The sequence below is a fragment of the Dermacentor variabilis genome, chromosome 2 (assembly GCF_050947875.1).
Source record: "Dermacentor variabilis isolate Ectoservices chromosome 2, ASM5094787v1, whole genome shotgun sequence".
In the NCBI taxonomy this organism is placed as follows: domain Eukaryota; kingdom Metazoa; phylum Arthropoda; class Arachnida; order Ixodida; family Ixodidae; genus Dermacentor; species Dermacentor variabilis.
This window is the reverse complement of record NC_134569.1, coordinates 118,115,557-118,139,066: the sequence shown is the minus strand read 5'-3', so window position 1 is coordinate 118,139,066 and position 23,510 is coordinate 118,115,557. Positions and strand designations below refer to the sequence as shown.

Below are 23,510 nucleotides of genomic sequence, written 5' to 3'. Positions count from 1 at the left end.
AAGTTCCACTTCCGCCTTGCTCCGGCGGCGCAGGTTGTGTTGCACTCGCGGATTTGGAGGCGTTGCTCTACGCCAGAGTCGAGTGCTCGCTCGCAGAGTCCGTCGGTGGCTCCGACTCCGCCATTGGAATTCAACATCAGTTGGCAAGCGAATATATACTAAAATAATGCATTGCATTGCTCGTAAAGCTACGAACCTGATTTCGTGCAATAGTCGAATACCTTGCAACTGCTGCACTTTCAGACAATAGTGCGACTTTCTTTTATTTCGTGACAGACACTTGTTAACCACTCCTTGAACAATGCCAAAATGTGTGAAAATTAAATGCTCGTCATAATTACAGCAATGTTGTGATTTCCAATTTAAGCACTTTCATATATAGCTAAAAGCATCGCACATGCACACACCGACCCATGTGATTAAGTCAAGATACTACATTTGTTTATATTTCGTCGTTATTTGGTATGTTCATCTGCAACTATCGGTAACCGCCCTGTGGTGGAGTCCATAAAACTTATCTTCCATAAATTTTCTGCAAGATTTAACATCAGCTTATATATATCCTTCGATTAACGTTTCTTGTTTTATAATGCCACTTTGTAGTTCAAAATGCCCCTCGCATTCCTAGTCCAACATAAAATCATTAACGGAATCACGTAAACAAAAAAAATTACCGACGATTACGTTACTTCCTAATGCGAAATTTGAGCGCAGCAAATAAGCTGTTTCACCTTTTCGATAGATTGAGGCAAAGAAATCGAGCAACACATGTATGCGCTATCACAGAATTTTTTTTTTATTTTTCACACGTATTCCTTTAACAAAGACTCCACTAACAGTTCTTGACAGTCATGAAGGAAGCTTTGTGGTCGGAGAAATAGACTGATATATGTTCGACTTGGTACACCAATGCTTGATTCTGAAAGACGAGATCTATACAAGTGCCTCGCGAGGTTGTCACAGCCGTGGGACGCGTTACGAGCGAGAGGAACGGGATGTTCTCCCGCATAAGTGTTAGGAAATTGCTGTTTGTCTTTATGTCAAGCCGCCACCGATCTGGCTCTCTGATTGCCACCGCACAGGGCGAACGGCAGCGGCAATTTCGGCTCGGGCGGTGCACATATACAGATCCGCCGCCACCGATCTGGCTCTCTGATTGCCACCGCACAGGGGTTGCATTGGAGGAGGAGCGAAGAAAGGAATTAAGTTCGAGCCGGCGCTTTGACAACCGGAGACTCGCAGGAAGAGGGGGGAGGGGGGCGGCGTGTACACCCAGCGGCAAACGATGGGGGCAGAAGCGCGCGCAGCAAGCGGACAACACGATAAAGGGAGGAGGGAAGAGATAGCAGCGACTGACTGATGCAACTGAAGAGCACCCTATCCGCCACACAAGAACAGGGGGGGGGGGACCCTTTCCTCCTCTTTCTGCATGGCGGCGACGGTGTTCTATGCAGTCACGTTATCTTGACTCTCTAGCGGCGACAGCGGCATCCAGCGGTATCAGTCGGTCGCTGCTAGCGCTGGGGGGATGAAAGGGGGCGGAGCTGGTTACGAGGCCGACGACAACGCCGACGACGACGCGAAACCCAGGAACGGACGCCAAAGAGCTGCGCTCTAAAATTATGCAACATGTGTGAGTAACGAGCGCAAATCTGAGACACAGCCCAAACGCACACCATCCCGTAGTCGCATGCAATACATGCAGTAGCGCTGGTTACGTATAGGCAGCGCAACATTTCTGTTTATTAGTTAGCACACAAAAAAACAAGAAACACTGTTCGGGCTACCTCGTAATAAGCCTTGAGCTCCGTGGAGTTAACGTAGGGTCCCGCTTCCGCTTGCTCGTCGAACTTGATGCGCGCCTTGACTCCGTGTTCCCTGGCGTCCCAAAGCACGTACGAGCGACCGTAGAAAGCGATGCCCAGCATCAGCTTTCGCTTCGAAGCACCCATGCGCACGAGCCGTTTCATTCCTTGAGCCTGCAAGGACAGACTTAACACTTGCGATAATGTTCCAGCGTAAGTGGTTTACATTGTCTCGAGGCTAAGGATGATGAAGTGCAAAGCGACTCAAGGATACAAAGCTATTGTGCTGACTTCAATGCAGATAGGTAGGCTAGGGTGGTTTACATCTATTTGCCTGAGATAAATACAGCTGTACAAGGTAACTTGCTTAATTACTGTGCGTGGATGGTGGATGAACGTTCCTTGCATGTTGCTAGACCAACAAGGAAGCAGCGCTTCAGCAAATATTCTGCCCAGAAAATGAGCGTGGGGCAACAACGGCGAAGTGACGTGAATTTTTAATCGAACTTCCTTTTTTGTTTCCGTGATTCTTCACGTAGCTTCCTGCCACTAATGAATTACTCACTGCCTCATATGTTGCTAGGCTCTTAGTAAAGCACAGCTAGTAGAGGCAGCGTTTATGAAGAGAGAAATTGTCATGCACCTGAATGTAGCACGAAGTAAAGATTCACAAGAGACTCACGCGAATTCCTCAGAGAGAGATGCGATCTGTTGGGCTCCTGGTTGATTATGATGGTAGAGCGACCACCTCGAAAGGGCGATGGTCACGGGTTTGACTGCCGGACCAGAACGAATTTTTCCTCAATTGCGAAACTTTCCTTCTCAGAAACCAGCAGGAGTTTCCTTTGTAGCTTCGTGCTACAAAGAAAACTCCCGCGGGTTATAAAGGATTATAGTTTTTCTTTGCATGAACCTTTCTCCACCGTGCGGGATTCCGCGGAACTGATTTGCCATATTCAAGGTAACGCAAAGTACATTTTAGATCTCGGTAATCTATTTGCGCAAACGCTGGTTGACATTTGAAGATCAAATAACATGTCGTAGGTGCTTGTACCGTGCTAATGGTTGTTGACACATTATCCTGAACACTCGTGGGTACACAAAGTGTGAGACTATATACGCTCGTACTTCATTGCAGTGCTAAAGCATTCATCATCATCATCATCATAATCATCATCATCCTGGTTACGCCCACTGTAGGGCAAAGGCCTCCCCCATGCTTCACCATCTACCCCGGTCATGTACTAACTGTGGCCATGTCGTCCCTGCAAACTTCTTAATCTCATCCGCCCACCTAACGTTCTGCCGCCCCCTGCTACGCTTCTCTTCCCTTGGAATCCAGTCCGTAACACTTTATGACCATCGGTTATCTTCCCTCCTCATTACATGTCTTGCCATGCCCATTTCTTTTTCTTCATTTCAACTAAGATGTCATTAACTCGAGTTTGTTCCTTCCCCCCAATCTGCTCTTTTAATTATCCCTTAACGTTGCACCCATCATTCTTCCTTCCATAGCTCGTTAGAGCATTCATTGCTAGAGCATTATACGCCTTTATATCAGTAACTGGCTCATCAATGTCATGATGTCGATCGCGTGACGATGTCAGTGCCACGTATATCTCTCCGTAGTCGTCACCTCTAGGATATTTATGAGCACGTGTTTCACAAAAATATACAATGTTGCGTGTTGTTTTATCGAACACGTGGCATAAGATATTTACGTAGGAAACAGCACAGGACTGTGAATGAGCACTGTCGAATAAATGGTGCGTCATAACAACATCGCTTTCATGTTGCTGTGTTGCATGTTGCTTTCCTGTTGCTATGTCGCATGTTGCTATGTTGCAAGAAATAATGCCTGGTAAGTTCGACAAAGTACTCGCCTTTACTAAGAAAACGTGCACACCTATGATGTATGTTCAGCGCTATTTCGTCGTTAGTAAAAGGTTGGACACAGAAAGAGTTAGTAACAGAAACAATCTTGGTAGAAATGTTTTTCCTACGTGTTTGAGGCGCACCATTGTTTACCTGAAATATAAAGTTTAAATGAGTGCGAAAAAGTAGAGCGCTACCCGCTAACATAGTGTTAGTCGCTGTTAACAACACACACACGCGCACAGACACACGCACACACATATATACTTGTTGTTTCGCTGTTGAATTCACCATCACTTTTATTTGCTGGCCTACTCACGATGGTAAGGTCTTGGAAGTATGGCGGATCATTTGCTCGCTTGTATAGGATACTGTGCATGTCCGTGAACCGGTTCCAGGTACCCCGGAGGTCGTACGCAAGGACGTTGAACCAGTCAACATATCTGCACGAGAGCATACAAATAATTGGGAGATGTTCATTATGATAAAATTGTTTTCTGATTTCGCTCAATCGCCCCATCCATCCTTCTTGCTCTAATACGTATGTGGCTTGTTCGCGAAAGGTAATTTTTACGTTATTAGCCGCAGTGAGAAATTAGTAGAGAAATATACGCAGATGCAACGCACATGTTGAAATCTACGGGAAGCGAAGCCTTGAGGAAGCGGCAATGAAATGCTATAAGACTGTTCATCTTCTGCAACGCGTTTTGCAGCACAGCGATTTTGTACACCTGTCCAGCAAATAAAAAAAATACGTAGTTATGCGCACAATGCCCTTATGATGATAAAGCAATTATTTGCTTGAAGGCGTATATTTGCTGCGTGATTCTGCAGATTATTATCTGCAACCGGCACATCTGTTGGGAAGGTACAGATAAAACTACATATAAACCGATTCGTTATTGTGTGCTGTCGCGCGTTTGTGCTCTTCAGAAAAAACAGCAGCAGTACCCAGCAGCAGCCACGGTCAACAAATTCTGGGAGGATTAGCCTAGAACTCAGCTTCCCTTTCAACCATCTATTATAGGCTCTTTTCACGTCGATCTCATGGGAGCCGCCATGTTTCATCACGTGCGCATCCATTGCTTATACCTCAGTTGCCTCCATTTCCTCCGTGTTTACAACGGATGTACATGACGCCGGTGTGTCTCAGCAAACTCCTGTTTCGGCGGATATCGTAGACGATGATCGGGTGGACGACGCGAAACTTTACAGAATCAGAAGACCTGTAAGCGCTTTTGGTGCTTATTACGCTTAGTCTAAACAGCGCGAACAGCGTATGTGTGAATGCACTTAAGGCGAGGCTACAGATGTATCCGAAGCGGTTAAAATTGTCCATTTATGAAATAAATCAGGATCAGTGTTTTTAGCTCTTCGTTCTTATTTGGCAAACACTTTGGAGCCGTTGCTTGTCATGTTTCTGACTCAGTAACGTTTATAGGTGTGGTCGCGATCTGTTTGTTTTCTGCCTAATCGCTCGCGGGGATGCCCAGTCGCGGTAGATTTACTCGTGCTGAGCCCGGGGCTTGTAAAGTAGATATTCTGTACCTTGTAATAAATTGTAGTAAATACGTATTAACGCTAGTCACTTGCCTACTTTGTGGATCGTCTCGAAACGTTCACCTTCGAATATTCGTTTGTGGTCGACGTAGTCACCGTCACCCAAGCTACGGCGCATTGATTCAAATGTCCGCTAGTTCGCTTACTTTTGTTACGTTGGCGATGTAGTGGCAGTAAGCTTATGTGTGTAGATACAGCGCGAAAAATTTACTGCGCCAGGAACCGGCGCTACTTCTTTGCCACGATGTAACGAGCAGTACGCATTCTTGACGGCGTTCCAGGGTTCAAGCACTTTCTTTAGAAGTTAGCGATGCAACGCCGGCGGAAGAGTGAATTTCTTTATAGTCGAGGAAAGCCGTGCATCTCGAAGGGCTGGCAACACAGGCAGTCCTTGCGTATAGCAGTAGACCGTGGACTTGGACACACAGATTCTTTGCATTCTTTAAAATGTCAGTCCATATTTTCGCAGCCCACTACTACACACGTCTCTCTACCATTCCACAATTTTCAGCATGAATGGAGCACAATGCGTTAGCGAACACCCAACCGCATTTCCAACAGGGCATCGCCCCGTAGCCGGTAGACTTATATGCAACGAATTGCATGTAATTCATTACTTGTAATTTATAACATTATGTGGTAATTTGTAATTAAACGATTATATTTTTCTAGTCGTTAACAACCACTGTAAATCAATAATTTTTTCAGTCACAAATTACGTAATTAGTTTATTGCTGAGACAAGCTGTAATAGGCGATGCATTATAGGGAACCCGAATTTGGCAGGAACTACAGTAGAACGCTCGAGATTGTGCCACGCAGCAGTCTCGTGGATACGCATGTTCTCACAGTCAAACTTAGGAGATCAATATTTGTTTCGTCATGTTAACGGCTCCATCAGATGTTCGTCAACGAAGTGATCCGGTGCTGATATGTCTCAATAGCGAAGGCCACTTAGGACGTTAATGCCAAGTTATCACCTACGGACGATTGTAGACCTTTTCATTGGCTCAACCGGAACCGTCTTCTAATCACATCAATAACGATCGCTGCACGTCATAAAAGAATCAGGCGCTAAGTAACAGCAATCTTGTTCGCAAGATGTTCATTCATTACAACACCCACTTGCCTACCAGCCCGCTCATCCAGTGAGTTTTCAGTGTCGCTGTTGATGTCGTGACGTTAAACGCATGGGAAAACGATGAGAGAGCGAGAGAGAGAGAGAGAGAGAGAGAGAGAGAGAGAGAGAGAGAGAGAGAGAGAGAGAAAGAAAGAAGGGAGAAAAGGCAGGGTGGTTAACCAGACGCGCGTCCAGTTTGCTACCCTGCACTGGAGGAAGGGACATATGAATCAAGAGAGAGGGAGAGGAGGGGAGGACATAGAGCACAGCTTCGTGCACTTTTAAAGGTTCGCACCGACTGTACACACGGTCACCAAGACCTGTCGACTTGAAGCAATGCAACAACGCTTTCGTGGCTTTCTGTGCCTTCGATGCGTAATGCCATGGTCTAAGGATCGCCATTTCTGAAGATGGTCTAGCGTCCAGCCGGTTTAACGCTGTCCGGAGAGCTTCACGCTCTACGTCGTACTGGGAACAGATACATATAATGTGTTCAACCACTTCTATTGTTCCACAAGAGTCGCATATGGGCGTATCTTCCATTGCAATGCGGAACGAGCAGGCCTTTGTAAGTACCACCACGAGCCAGAGGCGGCACAATACCGTCGCCTCAGAGCGGGAAACTTTCGATGACACTTGTAGCATTAGGGACGGATAAAGTCTATGAAGAAGGCACTTCGGGAGGTTGGGAGAATACCAGTATTTGTGTGGTACAGCTTTAGCCACGATATGAAGCTTTCTTGCAGCGTAAGTTCTAGATAAGAGTACTGGAGCTGGTCAGGCTTTCAGGTGGGCAGACCCGGCGGCTTCGTCGGCGAAGCCATTACGAGCGATGCCGATATGTCCAAGTAGCCACTGGAATATAATTTCGTGCCCTTTAGCGATAGCTTGATGGTGGTCCTATCTTATATAGTATGTCAGCTGCACATGAGTCCTATGACGAAGGGTAAAATGCAGATTCTGAAGTGCTGCCTTAGAGTCGCAAATGATGACCAACTATGAGGTATCTCTTGCAGGAGGTATTTGACGGCAGCACGCAGGGCTGCAAGCTCTGTCGCCATTGATGTTGTCATGTGCGACAGTTTGAATTTATTGTAGTTTTCGTAGCTGGAATGACAACAGCACCTGAAGAGCTGGTAGATGAGACCGAACCATAGGTGTACATGTGTATTCGGTCCCCGTATGCCTCATTGATTAACAGCAGCCTCATGTGTTTCAGAGCTATTTTCGGGTGATTGGCCTTCTTCTTCACACCCGGAATACTTAGGCCGGGTGTAAAGAAGGCCAATAAATTTTTTTAAAAAGCAGCAGGAAATATGGAAATTAATAATGTATGTTTTTCTGCACACCTAGTTTCACCTAACCAGGATGACGGTCTTCGGGTTAGAATTGTAGTAAGGTGTCAACATGCGGAGCTGCTCACACCATTCCTTTCTGCCTTTCTTCCCTCGCACCATCCTAGCTTTGAAGACGCGGGTCTAAGGTATAGCAGTAACACTAACTGGAACGCGGCCATCTTGGTTAGGGCGAAGTAGCTGAGTGGGAAAGCCTGCTTACGGAATTTCGCATAGCCCCTAGTATTTGTAAAGATAAGCCATGTACGAAGGGCTGCCGAGGACGCACTGAACGTTCTAGGCCAGTTCATTCTGTTCACGGTACATGTGCAAAGTTATTAAAGGTCCAGGTGAAAGTAACGCAGAAGTAATCAATTACTCTTCAGTAATTCCTAAATTTTATAGGGCAATAATTAGAAACTGCAATCAATTCCATTCTTGAATGAAATAATTGTAATTTTAATCAGTTACTTTTTTTCTGTAACATGTACAAGTCTGGTAGCGGGGCAGAAGCGCTAATAATATTGCATTCGTGCGAATGCGCTAAGGCAACGCGCGGCGCGTCGACTAAAGCGCTATTTTGCTCCTCTATAGATCAAACGGCTCCGCTAGAAGGGGTGGTGCTGGTGCAGTTAATAAATTTGTATGCATTCGCTGTCTTTGACCTTATTTTAAGCAATTGTTCTATATCTTCGCTAAGTACTGAGGACCACATATAGATTGGAGTGACTGTTGAGAATACTCCCGCCTCGTGGCATGAATTAAAGCAGGCTCGCTGGCCTCTGCTCCTTCCTGCGAAGTGGACGCGGTCACAGTTACCTGGGCATTACGGTGTTTTTAGTACAGCAATCTGAACAGGCTTGCGAACGCCGTAACATGGTCGCTACGAGTTGCTCGTGCTCATCAGGTTTCGCGTACAATCACTGACAACGCATTTCTTTACTACAAGCCTAAATCAGTCGTGCGAGCTATACTCGATCTATTTAGTAACGTGCAGGAAAAGAAATTACACTATTCCTTCTGGGTCAGTGACAGCTGCTAACGTAATATAAAAAGATTACGAGCGTCTCGGGTCTCCAGACGTCTGAACATCATCGTGACAGCCGCATACTTTCTCCGCTCCTTCGTTATTCTTTTCCCACAAATATTTCTCAAATGTCTGTATTCGTAAAAGCCTGGAAATGTTAACTCACTTCTCCATGTTGGCTATGTCGTAGCCACCGTCGAGGTAGTTTTCTTCCAACGGAACAGCAGCTGTCAAGTAGAGAGGGTACGGAGCGAAGGCTTCTTTCAGCTCCTGGAAAAGTAAAGTACGTGCGCGTTAAAAAATGAAATAAGATTATGGGGTTTTACGTGCCAAAACCACTTTCTGATTATGAGGCGCGCCTTAGTGGGGGACACCGGAAATTTCGACCACCTGGGGTTCTTTAAGGTGCACCTAAATCTGTGTTCACGGGTGTTTTCACATTTCGCCCCCATCGAAATGCGGCCGCCGTGGCCGGGATTCGATCCCGCCACCTCGTGCTTAGCAGCCCAACACCATAGCCACTAAGCAACCACGGCGGGTGTACGTGTGCCTTGCATAAAGACTTGCACCATAATAATAATAATAATAATAATAATAATAATAATAATAATAATAATAATAATAATAATAATAATAATAATAATAATAATAATAATAATAATAATAATAATAATAATAAATGTTTGATGTTTAATCGCACAAGGGCCAGGTATGGCGAAAGAGCGCCAATCTAGTGTTAATGAGTTTGTAGTGGTCTTATGGGATCTGTGAAGCTAGTGTGACGTGGCTGTAAAGGGGCCTAAAAGACGTTGCTGCACATCGCATAAAATCTACGCGTAATAAAATTATGGCAATGGATAATGACGTGTATTATGAACACTAGAATGCATTGGGAAAAATGATGCAATGTACAAAATATGTGAGATGCTAAAATTTTCTAAGAGCACTACTGCCTCGCCAGAGCCCTTGAACCCAAGGGACGAGAGGCATGTGCTATACGGAACAACTATCACAGCGCTATCCTCTATAGAGAGGAGGCGCTACGAATTCATGGGACTAATAACATTTAAGACCACATCTCTCAGAAAACCTAGCACTGAGTCTGTATTAAAAAGAGGTTCTGGACCAAGAAGCATTGCAGGATGAAGAGGAATGTGCTGTCGGTATGCTAATGAAAAATGTCTCTCTCAGATTCGGCTTCCCGACACTCCAGGAGGACGTGGAGGACGGTCAGCCTCTCCCCGCATCTACCACAGGTTGGAGGCTCATTTCCAGTGAGTAAAAAGTTATGCGGGCCAAATGTGTGTCCTATTCTTAGACGACAGAATAGGACATCTGTCCGCGCGTGATTTTGTTACAGGAGGCCAGAAACCTAATTGTGGCTTTATTACAAGCAGCTTATTATTTGTTTCCACGTCCCACAAGCGTTGCCAGTAGTTTCGCAGTTTCCTTCTTGAAAGGCTTCAGGTCCGTGACAGGTACTGCAGCGATAGAATTAACAGTGTGTGATGCAATTCATGTGGCCATCTGGTACGCCAGAACGTTACCCTGGATGCCCCTATGGCCAGGCACCCAGTATATAATCACATGCTGGTTAGATACATATGCTTTACATAAGACGGAATAGAGTTCAATTATAACAGGATTTTTGTGCTTACAGAACGATATCAAAGCCTTCACAACACTTAGGGAGTCCGTATATATAACTGATTTTTGAGTTTTGGTTTCCTTTTATGCTTCACGGTCGACAATATTGCGTAGGCCTCAGCCGTAAAGATACTAGTTTCCGGATGCAATGCGTCGGATTTCGAGAAGGATGGATCGACGGCTGCATAGGACACCCCGTCGTGTGACTTCAATGCGTCTGTGTAGAACTCCGTGCAGGAGTGTTTGTGCTGGAGTTCCCGGAAATGCATTTGGATTTCAATCTCTGGAGCGTGCTTTGTAACTTGAGTGAAAGATGTGTCGCATTGTATCAGCTGCCACTCCCAAGGAGGTAGCAGCTTGGCTGGATGCATTAAGCGAAGCTCGAGGAGTGGAACATGCATTTCTTCACTAAGCTCCCTCACACGCAGCGAGAAAGGCTGTCTTACGGAGGGACGATTGCGAAAAAGTGTAGCATGTGTCATGTCATTAGCGGTATTAAAACACGGATGTTGAGGATTTGAATGGACTTTCAGAAAATATGTTTGGCTGATGTACGTTCTCTGCAGATGAAGTGACCACTCATTCGATTCTACATATAAACTTTGTATGGGACTCGTTCTGAAAGCGCCAGTGGCCAGTCGGATTCCTAGATTGTGCACTGGGTCTAGCATCTTTAGTGCGCTCGGGGCGGTAGAGTGATAAATCACGGCACCATAGTCTAGTCGTGATCGAATGAGGCTTTTATAGAGATTCATTAAACACTTCCTGTCACTACCCCATGTAGTCTGCGATAGAAGTTTCATTATGTTCATTGTTTTTAGACATTTTTCTTTAAGATGTTTAATGTGGGGGACGAAAGTGAGTCTGTAGTCAAGTATAACACCTAGAAATTTGTGCTCTTTGTTTACAGGTATTTGTTGTCTGCCCAGTTCTAAGCAAGGATCTAGGATCATTCCTCTCTTTCTTGTAAAAAGAACACAAGAGCTTTTGTCAGGATTGATCTGAAATCCATTCTTGTCTGCCCACATTGACACTTTGTTCAGGCCATGCTGTACCTGTCTCTCGCATACTGCGAGGTTACACGATTTGAAAGCTATTTGTATGTCGTCCACGTAGACAGAATAAAAGATTGCCGGTGGTAATGAAGCGCGAAGCGTGTTCATCTTCACGATGAAGAGTGTGCAGCTGAGCACGCTTCCTTGGGGTACACCCGTTTCTTGCGTAAAAGGACGCGAAAGCACATTACCGACTTTTACCCGGAAGGTACGACTGGACAGATAGCTTTCTATTAGGTCTAGCATATTCCCATGGATGCCCATTTCTGACAGGTCTCTTAAGATTCCGTAACGCCACATTGTATCGTACGCCTTCTCCATATTGAGGAAAAGGGATAAGAAAAACTGTTTGTGTACAAATGCGCCTCGGATATTTGCTTCTACACGTACAAGATGGTCAGTTGTGGAGCGCCCTTCTCGGAAGCCACACTGATAAGCATCAAGCATTTTGCTCTGTTCAAGGAAATGAATGAGTCGCCGATTAATCATTTTTTCAAATACCTTGCAAAGGCAACTTGTCAGGGCTATCGGGCGGTAACTTGCCACTGAGGAAGGATTTTTGCCTTGTTTCAAAACGGGGATCACAATGGCTTCTTTCCATGCAGTCGGGAGGTATCCTGCAGGCCAAATGGTGTTGAAAATTGTGACTAGTGTAACTTGAGTGTCTTTGTGTAAATTTTTGATCATTTCATACATGATTCTGTCAGATCTCGGTGCAGAGCTCTTGCATGCGCTCAAGGCAGCTCTCAACTCGGCAATACTAAAAGGACAGTTGTATGGTTAATTCTGTTGACATTTTCTTGTGAGTGGCTTACATTCTTCTATTTGTTTATATTTTAGAAATGATTGCGAGTAATGGTTGGCACTTGACACGCTCTCAAAGTGCTCCCCAAGTGAGTCCGCCTGATCTTGTAGGGTATCGCCTTGTGTGTTTACCAAAGGGAGTGAATATGCTTGTCGCCCTCTTATCCTATTGACCCTGTTCCAGGCTTTGGCCTCATCAGTAAACGAGTTGATACGCGATAGAAACTTCTGCCAACTTTCTCGTCTGGCCTGTCGGCGGGTTCGCCTGCCTTGGGATTTTACTTTTTTAAAGTTGCTAAGATTCTCCGCAGTGGGAGAAGTGCGTTGCAACCCCCACGCCCTGTTCTGTTTTTTACGAGCGATCCTACAATCATCGTTCCACCACGGGACACGCAGTTTGCACGCCAAGCCATTTACTTCTGATATGCATTTAGATGCGACATCTATTATGAAGGCTGTAAAGAACTCGACTGCAGCATCAACTCCTAACGAAGACAGGTCAGTCCATGAGATACTAGTAAGAGATCGAAATTTCTCCCAATCAGCTGTCTCAATCTTCCACCTAGGAGCGTGTGGTGTATATTCGTTTTCTTTAGGTGATCTTAGCAGTATAGGGAAGTGGTCGCTGCCGTAAAGGTTGTCGGTAACTTCCCATTCAAGTTCAGGCAGCACAGACGGGGAGACTATGCTAAGATCTGTGAAAGAATAGGTTCTGTTTGCAAGAGAGTAATATGTGTGTTCCTTCTTATTCAACAGACATGCACCAGAAGAAAAAAGCAGCTGTTCGACAAGACGTTCTCGCGCATCTGTACGAGGGTCGCCCCACAGGTAGTTATGTGCATTGAAATCGCCAAGAACAACATAGGGTTCTAGGAATTCATCTATAAAGGACTGAAATTCATGTTTGCTTAGTTTATAATGGGGGGGGGGGGGTATATAAAGCGAGCAAATAGTGATAAGCTTGTTTAGCAGAATAATTCGAACCGCCACTGCCTCAAGGGCCGTTCGTAGCTGTAAACGTTGACAGGCTATGCTTTTTCGAATTACAATTGCAACACCGCCCGATGATGCGACAGCATCATCGCGATCATTGCGAAAAGTAACATACTGTCGAAGAAAGTTTGTGTATTTTGATTGCAAGTGTGTTTCCTGTAAACAAAGCACTTTTGGATTGTGTTTATGGATGAGTTCTTGCACATCATCAAGATTCCTCAGAAGACCTCTGACATTCCATTGAATGATTTGTGTATCCATATTTTAAATTAGATTGGTGCTGTGGAAGGGATGCCTTAGATTATAGAGCCCTTTCGAGGCCCTGTAATAGGGGTTTTGACCTTTCTGAAGCGTTTGAGCGAGTCTCAGCGCTCCTTAGGCGTTTGGTGCGCCTTGAGGACAGGTGTGGTGTTCATTGCCTCCTGTGAGACGCCGGACAAGCGCTCTTGCGAGCGAGAGGTTTTCCGAGAGAGTCCTGCCCCGGAAGGCAAGACCCCTGCGCCCACCAGCCCGGAGGTGGATGAGGCTCCCTGAGGGATTTGGCTGCGCTGACCGTTGCCAGCGCTGGAAGGGGCCTCGGAGGCTGGGGGAGCCTCGGCTGCACCCACCTTCGGGGTCTGCTGCAACCGCCGCGGGGGCAGACGGCGTAGCTGCCGACTCATTGCTTGTGGGTCGGACAGCCGCCGGAGGCCGTTGTGACGCTGCCCCCTGACGCGCCACTTCGGCAAAGCTTTTCTTTGGCAGGTATGCTACCCGCCTGCGTGCCTCCTTGAATGAGATATTTTCTTTTACTTTGATCGTTACGATTTCTTTTTCTTTCTTCCAGGATGGGCACGACCGCGAGTACGCGGCGTGCTCCCCATCACAGTTTACACAGTGGAGAGGGTTCTCGCAAGTTTCAGTGGTGTGTTCATGGGCACTGCATTTCGCACATGTTTGGCGGCCCCGACAGCTCTGCTTACTGTGGCCGTAACGCTGGCATTTGAAACATCGAAGCGGATTTGGCACGTACGGCCTAACACGGAGCTTGATATACCCGGCCTCGATTGACTCGGACAGGACACTTGAACCAAAGGTGATTATTAAGTGCTTCGTCTGAATCTCTTTACCATCTCGCCTCATCTTAATTCTTCTGACATTGATCACATTCTGTTCGCTGAAGCCCTCCAGGAGTTCCGCTTCAGTCAGCTCAAGCAAATCATCATCCGACACAACACTGCGGGTGGTGTTCATTGTACGGTGTGGGTTTATTGTTATGTGGGTCTCCCCAAATGACACTAGTTTCGGTAGTTTTTCATATTGTTTCAAATCGCGGAGCTCCAAGAGTAGGTCACCGCTTGCCAAATAGACACCTTGTAACCTGGACCAAAAACATCAATCAAGGATTTTGACACAAGGAATGGTGAAATGTTTCGCACTGCTTTGTTTGGATTTTCAGAGTCAATAACATGGAACCGGGAAAAATTCTGGATTTGGTGTCCGAAAAACTGAAATACATCTTCGGTGCGCCCTCGCTTCTGAGGGCGATCAGGAACTTTGGGGAAAGAAGTTTCAATGAAAATATATAAAAATTCGGCAACAGCGCCGACCGGCCACCACGGAGCCCAACGAGGGGACGCGGCAGAGCTCGCATGCAAGTCTGCACGACGCCAGTCGTACGCCGCTACTATAACCAAATATGGTGTACCCAAGGTTGGATAACCACACAGGGTTAACCCTTGCCGCCAACAAGAAGGAAGTAAATAGAAGAGAGAAGGAGACAGGAAAGGTGGAAAGTAAGGGAAAGACGAAGGTTGTAGGAAGAGAGAGACAGGAAAAGGCGACTGCCGATTTCCTCCAAGTGGGTCAGTCTGGAGGTGCCGTCTATGTGAAGCCGAGGCCGAAGAGGTGTGTTGCCTCCGCCGGGGGGCCTTAAAGGTCCAAACACCCAGCATCGGCTCAACCCCCAGGATCCCCTTTTCCCCAGACACGGCTAAGCCGCGCACGGCTACACGCGGGAGGGTCCAACCCTCGTGTGCTCGGGTCCGTGGTGTCGCAACACACCAAACGCCTGCTGACGCAGATGCCCCTGCGGCGATAATAATAATTATAATAATAATAATAATAATAATAATAATAATAATAATAATAATAATAATAATAATAATAATAATAATAATAACGCGCTTAGTTAGAAGATGAAAAGCCGTGAGGACGAGCAGATGCTTTGTGGTAAGCAACCTGCGCCATTTATCAAACGTTCAGCGTTATACCTCGTGGTTAGTAGTAATAGGCGTCGCCAGACCCCTGCTGTGCATTTGCTACACTTGAGAAAAGAACTATAAAAATATCGTTGGCTCTTGTAGGGGGCTGGGCGAAACGGCAGAATTTCATCCCAAAGGCACAGAGAGGTGGAAAAAAAATTGCGCATATTCATGAAAAAACAACAACATTAGGACGGAAACACTATTTACAAGCAAGTAGGGACAAGCGTTTATGGATGAAATATTCATATATCCTTGAATACGTGTCCAAGGCCAGCTAAGGAGCACTCCGTTATACGGAGAGAGGAGAATCTCCGTAACATAAAATGTGTATACGTGTATTTTTTATAGATGTCCTTATCCGCAGTGAAAGATTAGCGAAAAAAAAAGTGACAGTTGTAGAATACGTTGCAATGTTTAAAAATTGTACACTTTCTGCGAGGTTGTAATAATATGATAATGAATACAATAAGATGCACGAGATTTCCTTCGTTAAACCTTGTATCGCTTGCTTGTGAATCATGCCTGCGTAAACGTGATGATGTGCTGCGACGTGTTGTTAAACCGCATTGTTGGCCAAGAGTGCTATATTTCTTTTGCGTTCTTTAAGGTTACTGTTAAAGAACGCAAACGAAATATAGCTCTTTTAAGGTTACTGTTTCACTCCCCATTCCCCTCCCCACATGTAGGGTAGCAAACTGGACTCAGTCTGGTTAACCTCCCTGCCTTTCCTTCTTCCCTTCTCTCTCTCTTTAAGGTTACTGTTCTTAGATAATAGATATTCTCTTCCATTTATTTCAACACTGTTATCATGACAACTTAACCACGGTGAGCCCTCGTAACTTGCCCCTAATGTGTTTACTATATTTTGCTTGTGTTCCGTAGAATAACTATAAGGTGCTTTTGTTGTACTCGGAATTCAAAGGTACAAAAGCCTTGACCCACAGGCCTTCCGCCATTTTACTTGTGCCAAGCCCTTTGATAGTACCTTTTAACAACGGACACCACAACAGGGCTACCTTTTTGGAAACGTGAATGAACTACTAGTAGTACATATGTCGCCTGTTACATCGCAGTATATTTCTTATTTTTACGTATTTATTTGCTCATTATCTAATGCAGTTATGTGGTAGGGGTCGTGAGGGATGAGAATTGTTTCCGTTACTATGACTTATTTCCTTGTTGTTTGAAAGGGCGAAGGGAGACCGCTCCAGCGGTTTCCTAATGGATTCCACACAGCACGTATCCAATTAAGGCGACACCAGCAATATGAGCCACGAATAACTGCAACCGTCGACAGTGCTTTTCAACGCGATAAGGAAGACCACATCCTGTGCGTTATCAACACAAGCACCTTGAGTAGTAGGACGAAGTTGCGCTTGTCCCATGGCTTTCCGCCACGCCTTTCGTATCCCGGATATTTCCACAAGATCTCGAGGCCGTCGAACTCGTGGCCCCGCATCCAGCTGACGGCACTCTCGATAAAGGCCGCCCGTCTTGCAGGCGTGCTGACCATGTTGGAGAACACCTCGCCTCCCAGGTCCCAACCACCGACGGCCAGCATCGTCTTCAGGTACAAGTGACGGTTCTTGAGGTCAGTGAAGTCCAGGTACTTCCCTGTAACATAATCAAACACGAAGCACACGCACACACACGCACACGCCTAAGTACCGAGGCGAAGCGAGCTTTATTAACGGTTCTTTCACATTTTTTTCTTCTAGCACACGACTAAGTTATTAAGATGGAATCATTGCTCATTACGTAGCGACATCACGACTTCATCGCATATAAGCTCACCGATGTTTGCTTAGGAGTAAACTCTCCGAAATGCTGCACTTAAGTCAATTAAGCGGAAGAGCGCTTAGCGGTTGATTTATCTGCGAACGCTTCCATAAATTTCGCTTGTGCTAAGGGCAAATGGGCGAGTCAAGAAGAGACTATAAAGTGTTCATGTAAGCGTCCGAGGCAAAATGTTTCCCACCCATTCTACCTACAGGAGAACATCGTAACTTACCGGTTTTCTTTAGCGTTTATGGATTTAACGAGTCTTACGACGCATTATAGGTTCCGGAAATCTGCATCTGCGTCGTGAAAGCAGGTTTTAATTTGTGCAGTACGTGAAGTGAATGGAAAAACGCAAGATGTTCTTCGCCAATAAACCAAATAAGGGCTCTTGGGGAAACTCGTTGGCCGCACCCTCGCGTTTTTCGTTGCAGTCCCATCGCGCAACACTTTGACACGCCCAGGCTAATAAAAGAGGGGTAACACTCACGTTCATCGTCCTCGTATTCCGGAATCATACTTTTGATCTCGAAGGTCTCCTCATCGATGCCGGCGAAGGCGAGAACGACAAATGTGCACATGTCAAGCGGCACATCTTCTATGTGGTAGTCCGCAGGGCTTGGGCGCCGGCTGGCCCAGCCGTAGTAGTAGCACACCACAGGTACTTCGAATTTGTTACGAGGGATGTTGACTCCCTCAGTGGCATCGCGACCTGCCATAGAAAAAAAAAAGGAAGGTGGAAGAAATGTTTCCGATTCGTTTTAATAAGTACTAATATATTGTATATAAATCCTGGCCTTTTACGTGCCGAAACTACAATCTACTGTGCGGGTTCTTATTAGGTTTATAGTTCCTTTGTTCAGTTGAACGTCTTGAAACCGCACGGTTGGTTTGAAGAGGCCTTGTAGTGGAGCGCTCCGAAAAAACATTTTCGCTTTTGGGGACAGCTCCTGTTATTTAACCATTTTGATTATTGTTTGGTGAAATGATACCCTCGCTATTTGCAGTTTAGGCGTGGTTTCTTTCTGGTAAGAGTAATTACAGCTGTGGGTCAAGTTTCCGTGGACGGTTGTTTCATGTTGTGGTTTGATAGACTGCCTGTGTGCAGCATCTTCGCTATCATCGAAGAGGAATTTACAGTAAACGAATCGGCAGTACTGCCGTAGACGTATATTGTATGGCAAAACAGCATTCGCCATATATTTAGCTGCCATTTGTTGCTTTTATCGCTTAACTTGCGGAGGAAATGCGACTATATTGCGACGTATCGATTCAGCTGTGCCATGCTCAGTTCCACACATATTGTGGAGCGGCGACGGCTGCTGGTAGGTAATGGCGATTTTTTGTGCAGATGCCGCGAGGTATGGACTACGGGCACCACTTTAGTTGATGGCGTTATTGGGGGGAGTTTAGAGAATGAGTTACTTTAGAATAGCGACCTTATTAGCCATTGCAGCAAAGCGCTACACGAATGGATTCTTACAATTCTTAAGGACTTTACCACTGACGATAGTGTCAACTGGTATCCCGTGCGATGAAGGGCTGTGATCCCGAATGTCCATGTTCTCTGTGTCTTTCTCTGTTTGCATCTTATCTTTCTACCTCTCCATTCCCTGTACCAGCGTAGGGTATATCAAACCGGATTTCTTTTGTTCTGGTCAACCTCTCTGCCTTCCTCAGTTCTTTCGTCTGCAGGAATAACGTGATGGTTCTATTCCGATAGTATTATTTTTTTTGTGCTTAGTCAGTAATCCTTCCCGCGGTTCGTCCATGTTATCATCGAGATCGGTCGCTTTTGAACGGAGGATAATAAGAAAGGAACAGTGTCGTGCGAAATGAATTCGTGCGTTATACTGACCTAGTACGGGACACTGCCGATACCGTGCTTCGCGGCACCTTGGGAAGTGTTCAAATAATGTACTATCACAGTGTAATAGAAGGGCCCGTGGCTGAGGTTCCTTTTGTAGACGTCACCAGGCGGCGCCACTTCAGCATGGGCTGTATGGAGGCCGCCGTGTTTCTCCCGACACGCTCTGCAACGACGGCTCGTTGCGCTGGTTGTGCTTGTGAATGTCTGTAGCTTATCAATTTTTTTTTATTCAAGGTCCTCACATTCTCCGAGGTGGAGGATTGCGCGAGTGGTCTCAGAAAGGTTAAACATTTTGAAAACGAGAGCCGGCCAACTCGTTACACAAAATTTGGCAGTATGAAGTCAAGTGTTATACAATAGTTAGTCGTAGAAGTCACAATTGTTGCTTATACATCGTTAGGCTGCAGAAAATCAACGACTGTGGAGATGCACATGCGATTTTTACAATTACGTGTTACACATGAAAAAATTGTCAATGAAAGCCTACTCCTTCGTATGCAGATATCACTTAAACAATATATGGGCACCCTGTAAAGAGACTGGTTACTTAAATTCTAAAACTCCCGGATCAGCACTCTACTGGAGATAGCAAAAGTAATTGCTAACATAATGATTAATTGCCTAATTACTCAATTATTTAGGCAACATAACTAATGCAGACCAACAGCAAACTTGCTTTTGATTAATTAATTAACGATTGTAACTTCCACTTACATCAGTTATATAAAAACTGGATAATTAAAGTAATTGAATACTTCATATTGGATTCAGGTCTTCATATTGCACCGACAACCGCTGTGTATAATTCAAACTGGAACACCGCAGGAAAAAGCAAGCCTTTATTTTAAACCAAGGCGTCGTTTCAACTACACAAACTACAAAAAAATATCCCTAACAACGCAAAGTTGGATGCACACGCTAGCGGCGCACAACCAGCGCAACTGCCAACAGCAAGAATGAGCGACGGGAAACCCTATGCGACGGATGTTGGCGGCGGCGCTGATGTCGCATGGTCTCCATGGCATCGAAGTGCCAGACTTTTCCACACTTTTGCGCTTCACAGCAATGCATGGCGCGTGCCGCCCTTGAAAACACTACTTGCTTCTAGTACATTGTAGTAGTATCAACGCCAAACGGGTAGAGAGTGCATGCACTAAAAGAAAAAGGAATTAATCCAGCTCTCACATACATTCTCACATTAGTGTGCACGTGTTGGTCGCACGTACTAGTGCTGGCTGGGGCTCACAATTAATTTGAAGCTTCATACTTCACGGAATCCATATTTCTTAAAAAAAATTATGATCCGTAATCTTTTAAAGATAATAAAGATCCGTAATCTTTATGATCCGTAAATTTTATGATCCGTAAACATTGTCGCTTTCCAGAAGTAATGCTCATCGCGTACTTTATTCCCTGCGTTCTTTCGGATTCCTGAATTAAGAACGATGACAGTAACTTCATTTTACTCGAGTTTTGCTTTAGAGCAGAATTTTATGTTCTCTCTGTTATCAGTCGCGGTGGTGAAATTGCATTTCACAAAATGCATATTTCTCAGCAGTTCTTCTGGCCGACAGTTTCCACATAGGATAAGTTTCGGGAGTCGGCCCCGCGAACCACTGTTGCAGTTAATGATAGTGAGACTGTGAGTCCGTTAATTTCCTATTGACACAGTTATAAGACATTCAAACCAAGGCACAGGCTACAAGCTCCGCACAAGAGGTCAATGACCAAAAATGATTTTGGAGCCATGACAAATGAGTGCCCTGCTAAGTAGTCTGCTTTGTACACACCGCAGACTTGCAGAGACGTTTCAGAAGGTCCATGTGAGATCCCCTTTAGGGGAATGTGTTATGAACGGCGTACTGCGCTCAGATCGTGTGAGCTTTGGGAACAAATATTTTACTCGTCGGCCTCGTGGTATGCCAAAACAAACTGGCCATTGCTCGGCAGCGTGCATAGAAAAGGAGTACCCGCAGTATGTCAAAGATTTAACACGAATATGATAAAATAAAGTAAAACAGTGACACAGTTACTTTGGAGTTGCAGATAAAGCAAGCGCAAATGTGAGTGTAAACACTGAGGGTGTAAGACGATGACAGAACAATGCTTTACAGGTATTACAGAGGCGACTGCGGCCAAGCTATTATAAAACGACAGAGAAAACATTTCTGGTGCGAGAAAGGTCCACATACTCCCTTCATTTAACTATCTAACCACTGCTTAAAAATTATTATATATATATGTAAACGTATAAAACAGCGAGAGATAAGACAAGCAAGCATTGGAATTGTTCTCCTTAATGTGGCACTACTTTCATTAGCTTGAAAATGAGAAACAAGAGGAAGGATAAGAGGAAGGCACTCAACAACGCACCATATCACACACAGAGCACAAGCAATACGCACGCCAGTCTAGTTTCATGGTTATGATGAATTCGATAGTACAGCTTTGGGAGCCTCGTATCGAATTGTTGATTGCAGTTCGAGAGAAAAAAAACACGCCGCTGGAACTTGCTTTGCACTACAGAGCAACAACTGCTGAAAGCTGAAAATTCTACGTAAATGGAAGTGCTCAAGTGTTTCGCGGTATACTGCCCACAAGCAGGTCAGGAACACCTTGCCTACTCATTTGCCGGCGAAGACGGTGTGTTATGTTAACGCAAAGTTGAGGACGGTTTTTATCTCAATCAAGGCCAGCGTCGGCTCCGGTATTTGCAATCTAAAGGAAGGTAGATGTCTTTTTTTTTTCAAGCGCTACTCTGACTTGCTGAGCGGTCGGTCAAAAACCTTCCTGCCGCTGTGAACTCAACAAAGGTGATCTATGTGGCGAAGATCAGAACATCTATGCGTAGATATGTTTATAAACGAACACTGCTGTCAAAAGTATTGTTTAGTTTACCATTGGTGAATATTCCATCTTGGGGTGATGGCTCAGCAAGAAAAAAAATAATCGCGTGACTCCTGGAGCAATATCAAACATTGCACGACCCGTACAATCAAAATTTTTTACTTTCCGAAGCCAAATGACGAACTCTGAGGCTACGGCTGAGTATCACAGCACAGAATCAGCCGACACGCTATAATGTTTTAGGTGCATTTTCTCGTTGAATGTTGTCCAAACATGTCAAAGCTTCAGGCTAGTGTATGACTGTATGGTGCCACTTTGTAGTGAAGATGAACAACCACGACGATGGGTTTAAATGCGGCCATAGTGAGGTGCATAGCTGGCCAAGTTACGTACGCCACAAGTCAAGTACACCTTTGTTTAGAGAATGCACGAAAACATAGTTTGAAAGCCATCGCTTCCTGAGAGCAGGTCATCAACAGTCTATCCAACATCATGTTAGCACATGTGTTTGGACGTAAATGCACCGGTGAAATATCTTTCTGCGTTAGTCAAATTAAAATCTTGCCTGGTGTATAAGGCAAGAAATCTTGGCGTTATCAAAGAAATGTACCTTAAGATGATTGTATGTCAAAGCCACATTTATCATACAAGACACCAGTGAAATATCTTTCTGTGTTAGTCAAATTAAAATCTTGTCTGCCGTATAAGGCGAGAAATCTTGGCGTTATCGAAGAAATGTACCTTAAGATGATTGTATGTCAAAGCCACATTTATCATACAAGAATAAAACATTTCAAGTGAGGGCTGCAGTTTTGATCCGTTCGCTCCTGAAATAACCGTCTATCTGTGCCAGAAGGGCAAGCATATGCTGAATTTCCACTTAAGAGTTCTAGCCAGATGTTCGCTCAACATTTTGCTGCACGCTGAATAAATGTACATTACCGTTGGTCACCGCTGACGCCTGTTGTTGAAGGACGGCGAGCAGGAGAATCAGCACCGAAGCGCAAAGACGCCGAGTGTTTTCTACGCTCTCAAGATGGTAGAAGGAAGTGTCCGGGAATCCGCGCAACACTTTGAGCATATTCCAAGACTGATAGATTGTTTTCCAGGTGCGATAGCCTTTCCTAACGACGAACCACGCAACTATTCGGAGTTGCACCCGTCCGCGTTGACGCTCACAAAAACAGCGAAAAAGAACACGCCGCGATGATAGGAGAGCGGCAACTTGGCGACGTCCTGTAAACTATAGCTGTGCATTCCAGCGTGTGACTCTTTCGTTCTAAGGCTGCTTTCCTCTGATAGGCAGTGGCCGTGACATCGTGCTGACTGAACGAAGCCAGCTGACACGTGCGACAGCAGCGGCGCCGGTGGAGATTACCACGTCTGAGGTTGCACAACCGGCTCTGGAGCGTATACGCAGCTATGTACGTCTCAGAAGCTCGTGCGCCGCCACCAGCCAAACCTCAACATTTCCCTCGCACGCAGCAAGACGTCGCGGCGATTCCAAGAGATTTCTCCGCCTCGGGTGTTTCTCCATATCTCCCGCCCA

The 23,510-nt window shown here is 45.4% G+C and overlaps 2 protein-coding genes across 2 annotated transcripts in view; one reads left to right on the top strand and one right to left on the bottom strand.

The window, feature by feature from the left end:
• The window catches only part of LOC142572594 (endochitinase-like), a 26,701-nt gene extending 3,363 nt beyond the window's left edge, over nt 1-23,338 (bottom strand). The window contains exons 1-6 of the mRNA XM_075681817.1: nt 22,904-23,338; nt 17,735-17,956; nt 16,817-17,079; nt 8,887-8,990; nt 4,000-4,123; nt 1,788-1,979 (exon numbers count right to left, since the gene is read on the bottom strand). Of these exons, the coding sequence (XP_075537932.1) occupies nt 1,788-1,979; nt 4,000-4,123; nt 8,887-8,990; nt 16,817-17,079; nt 17,735-17,956; nt 22,904-23,042 (1,044 nt within the window). The 5' untranslated portion in view covers nt 23,043-23,338. The remainder of the gene's footprint in view (nt 1-1,787; nt 1,980-3,999; nt 4,124-8,886; nt 8,991-16,816; nt 17,080-17,734; nt 17,957-22,903) is intronic.
• LOC142572598 (uncharacterized) overlaps nt 1-23,510 on the top strand; it is a 291,788-nt gene that overhangs the window by 89,452 nt on the left and 178,826 nt on the right. The gene's annotated exons all lie outside the window — the stretch shown is intronic.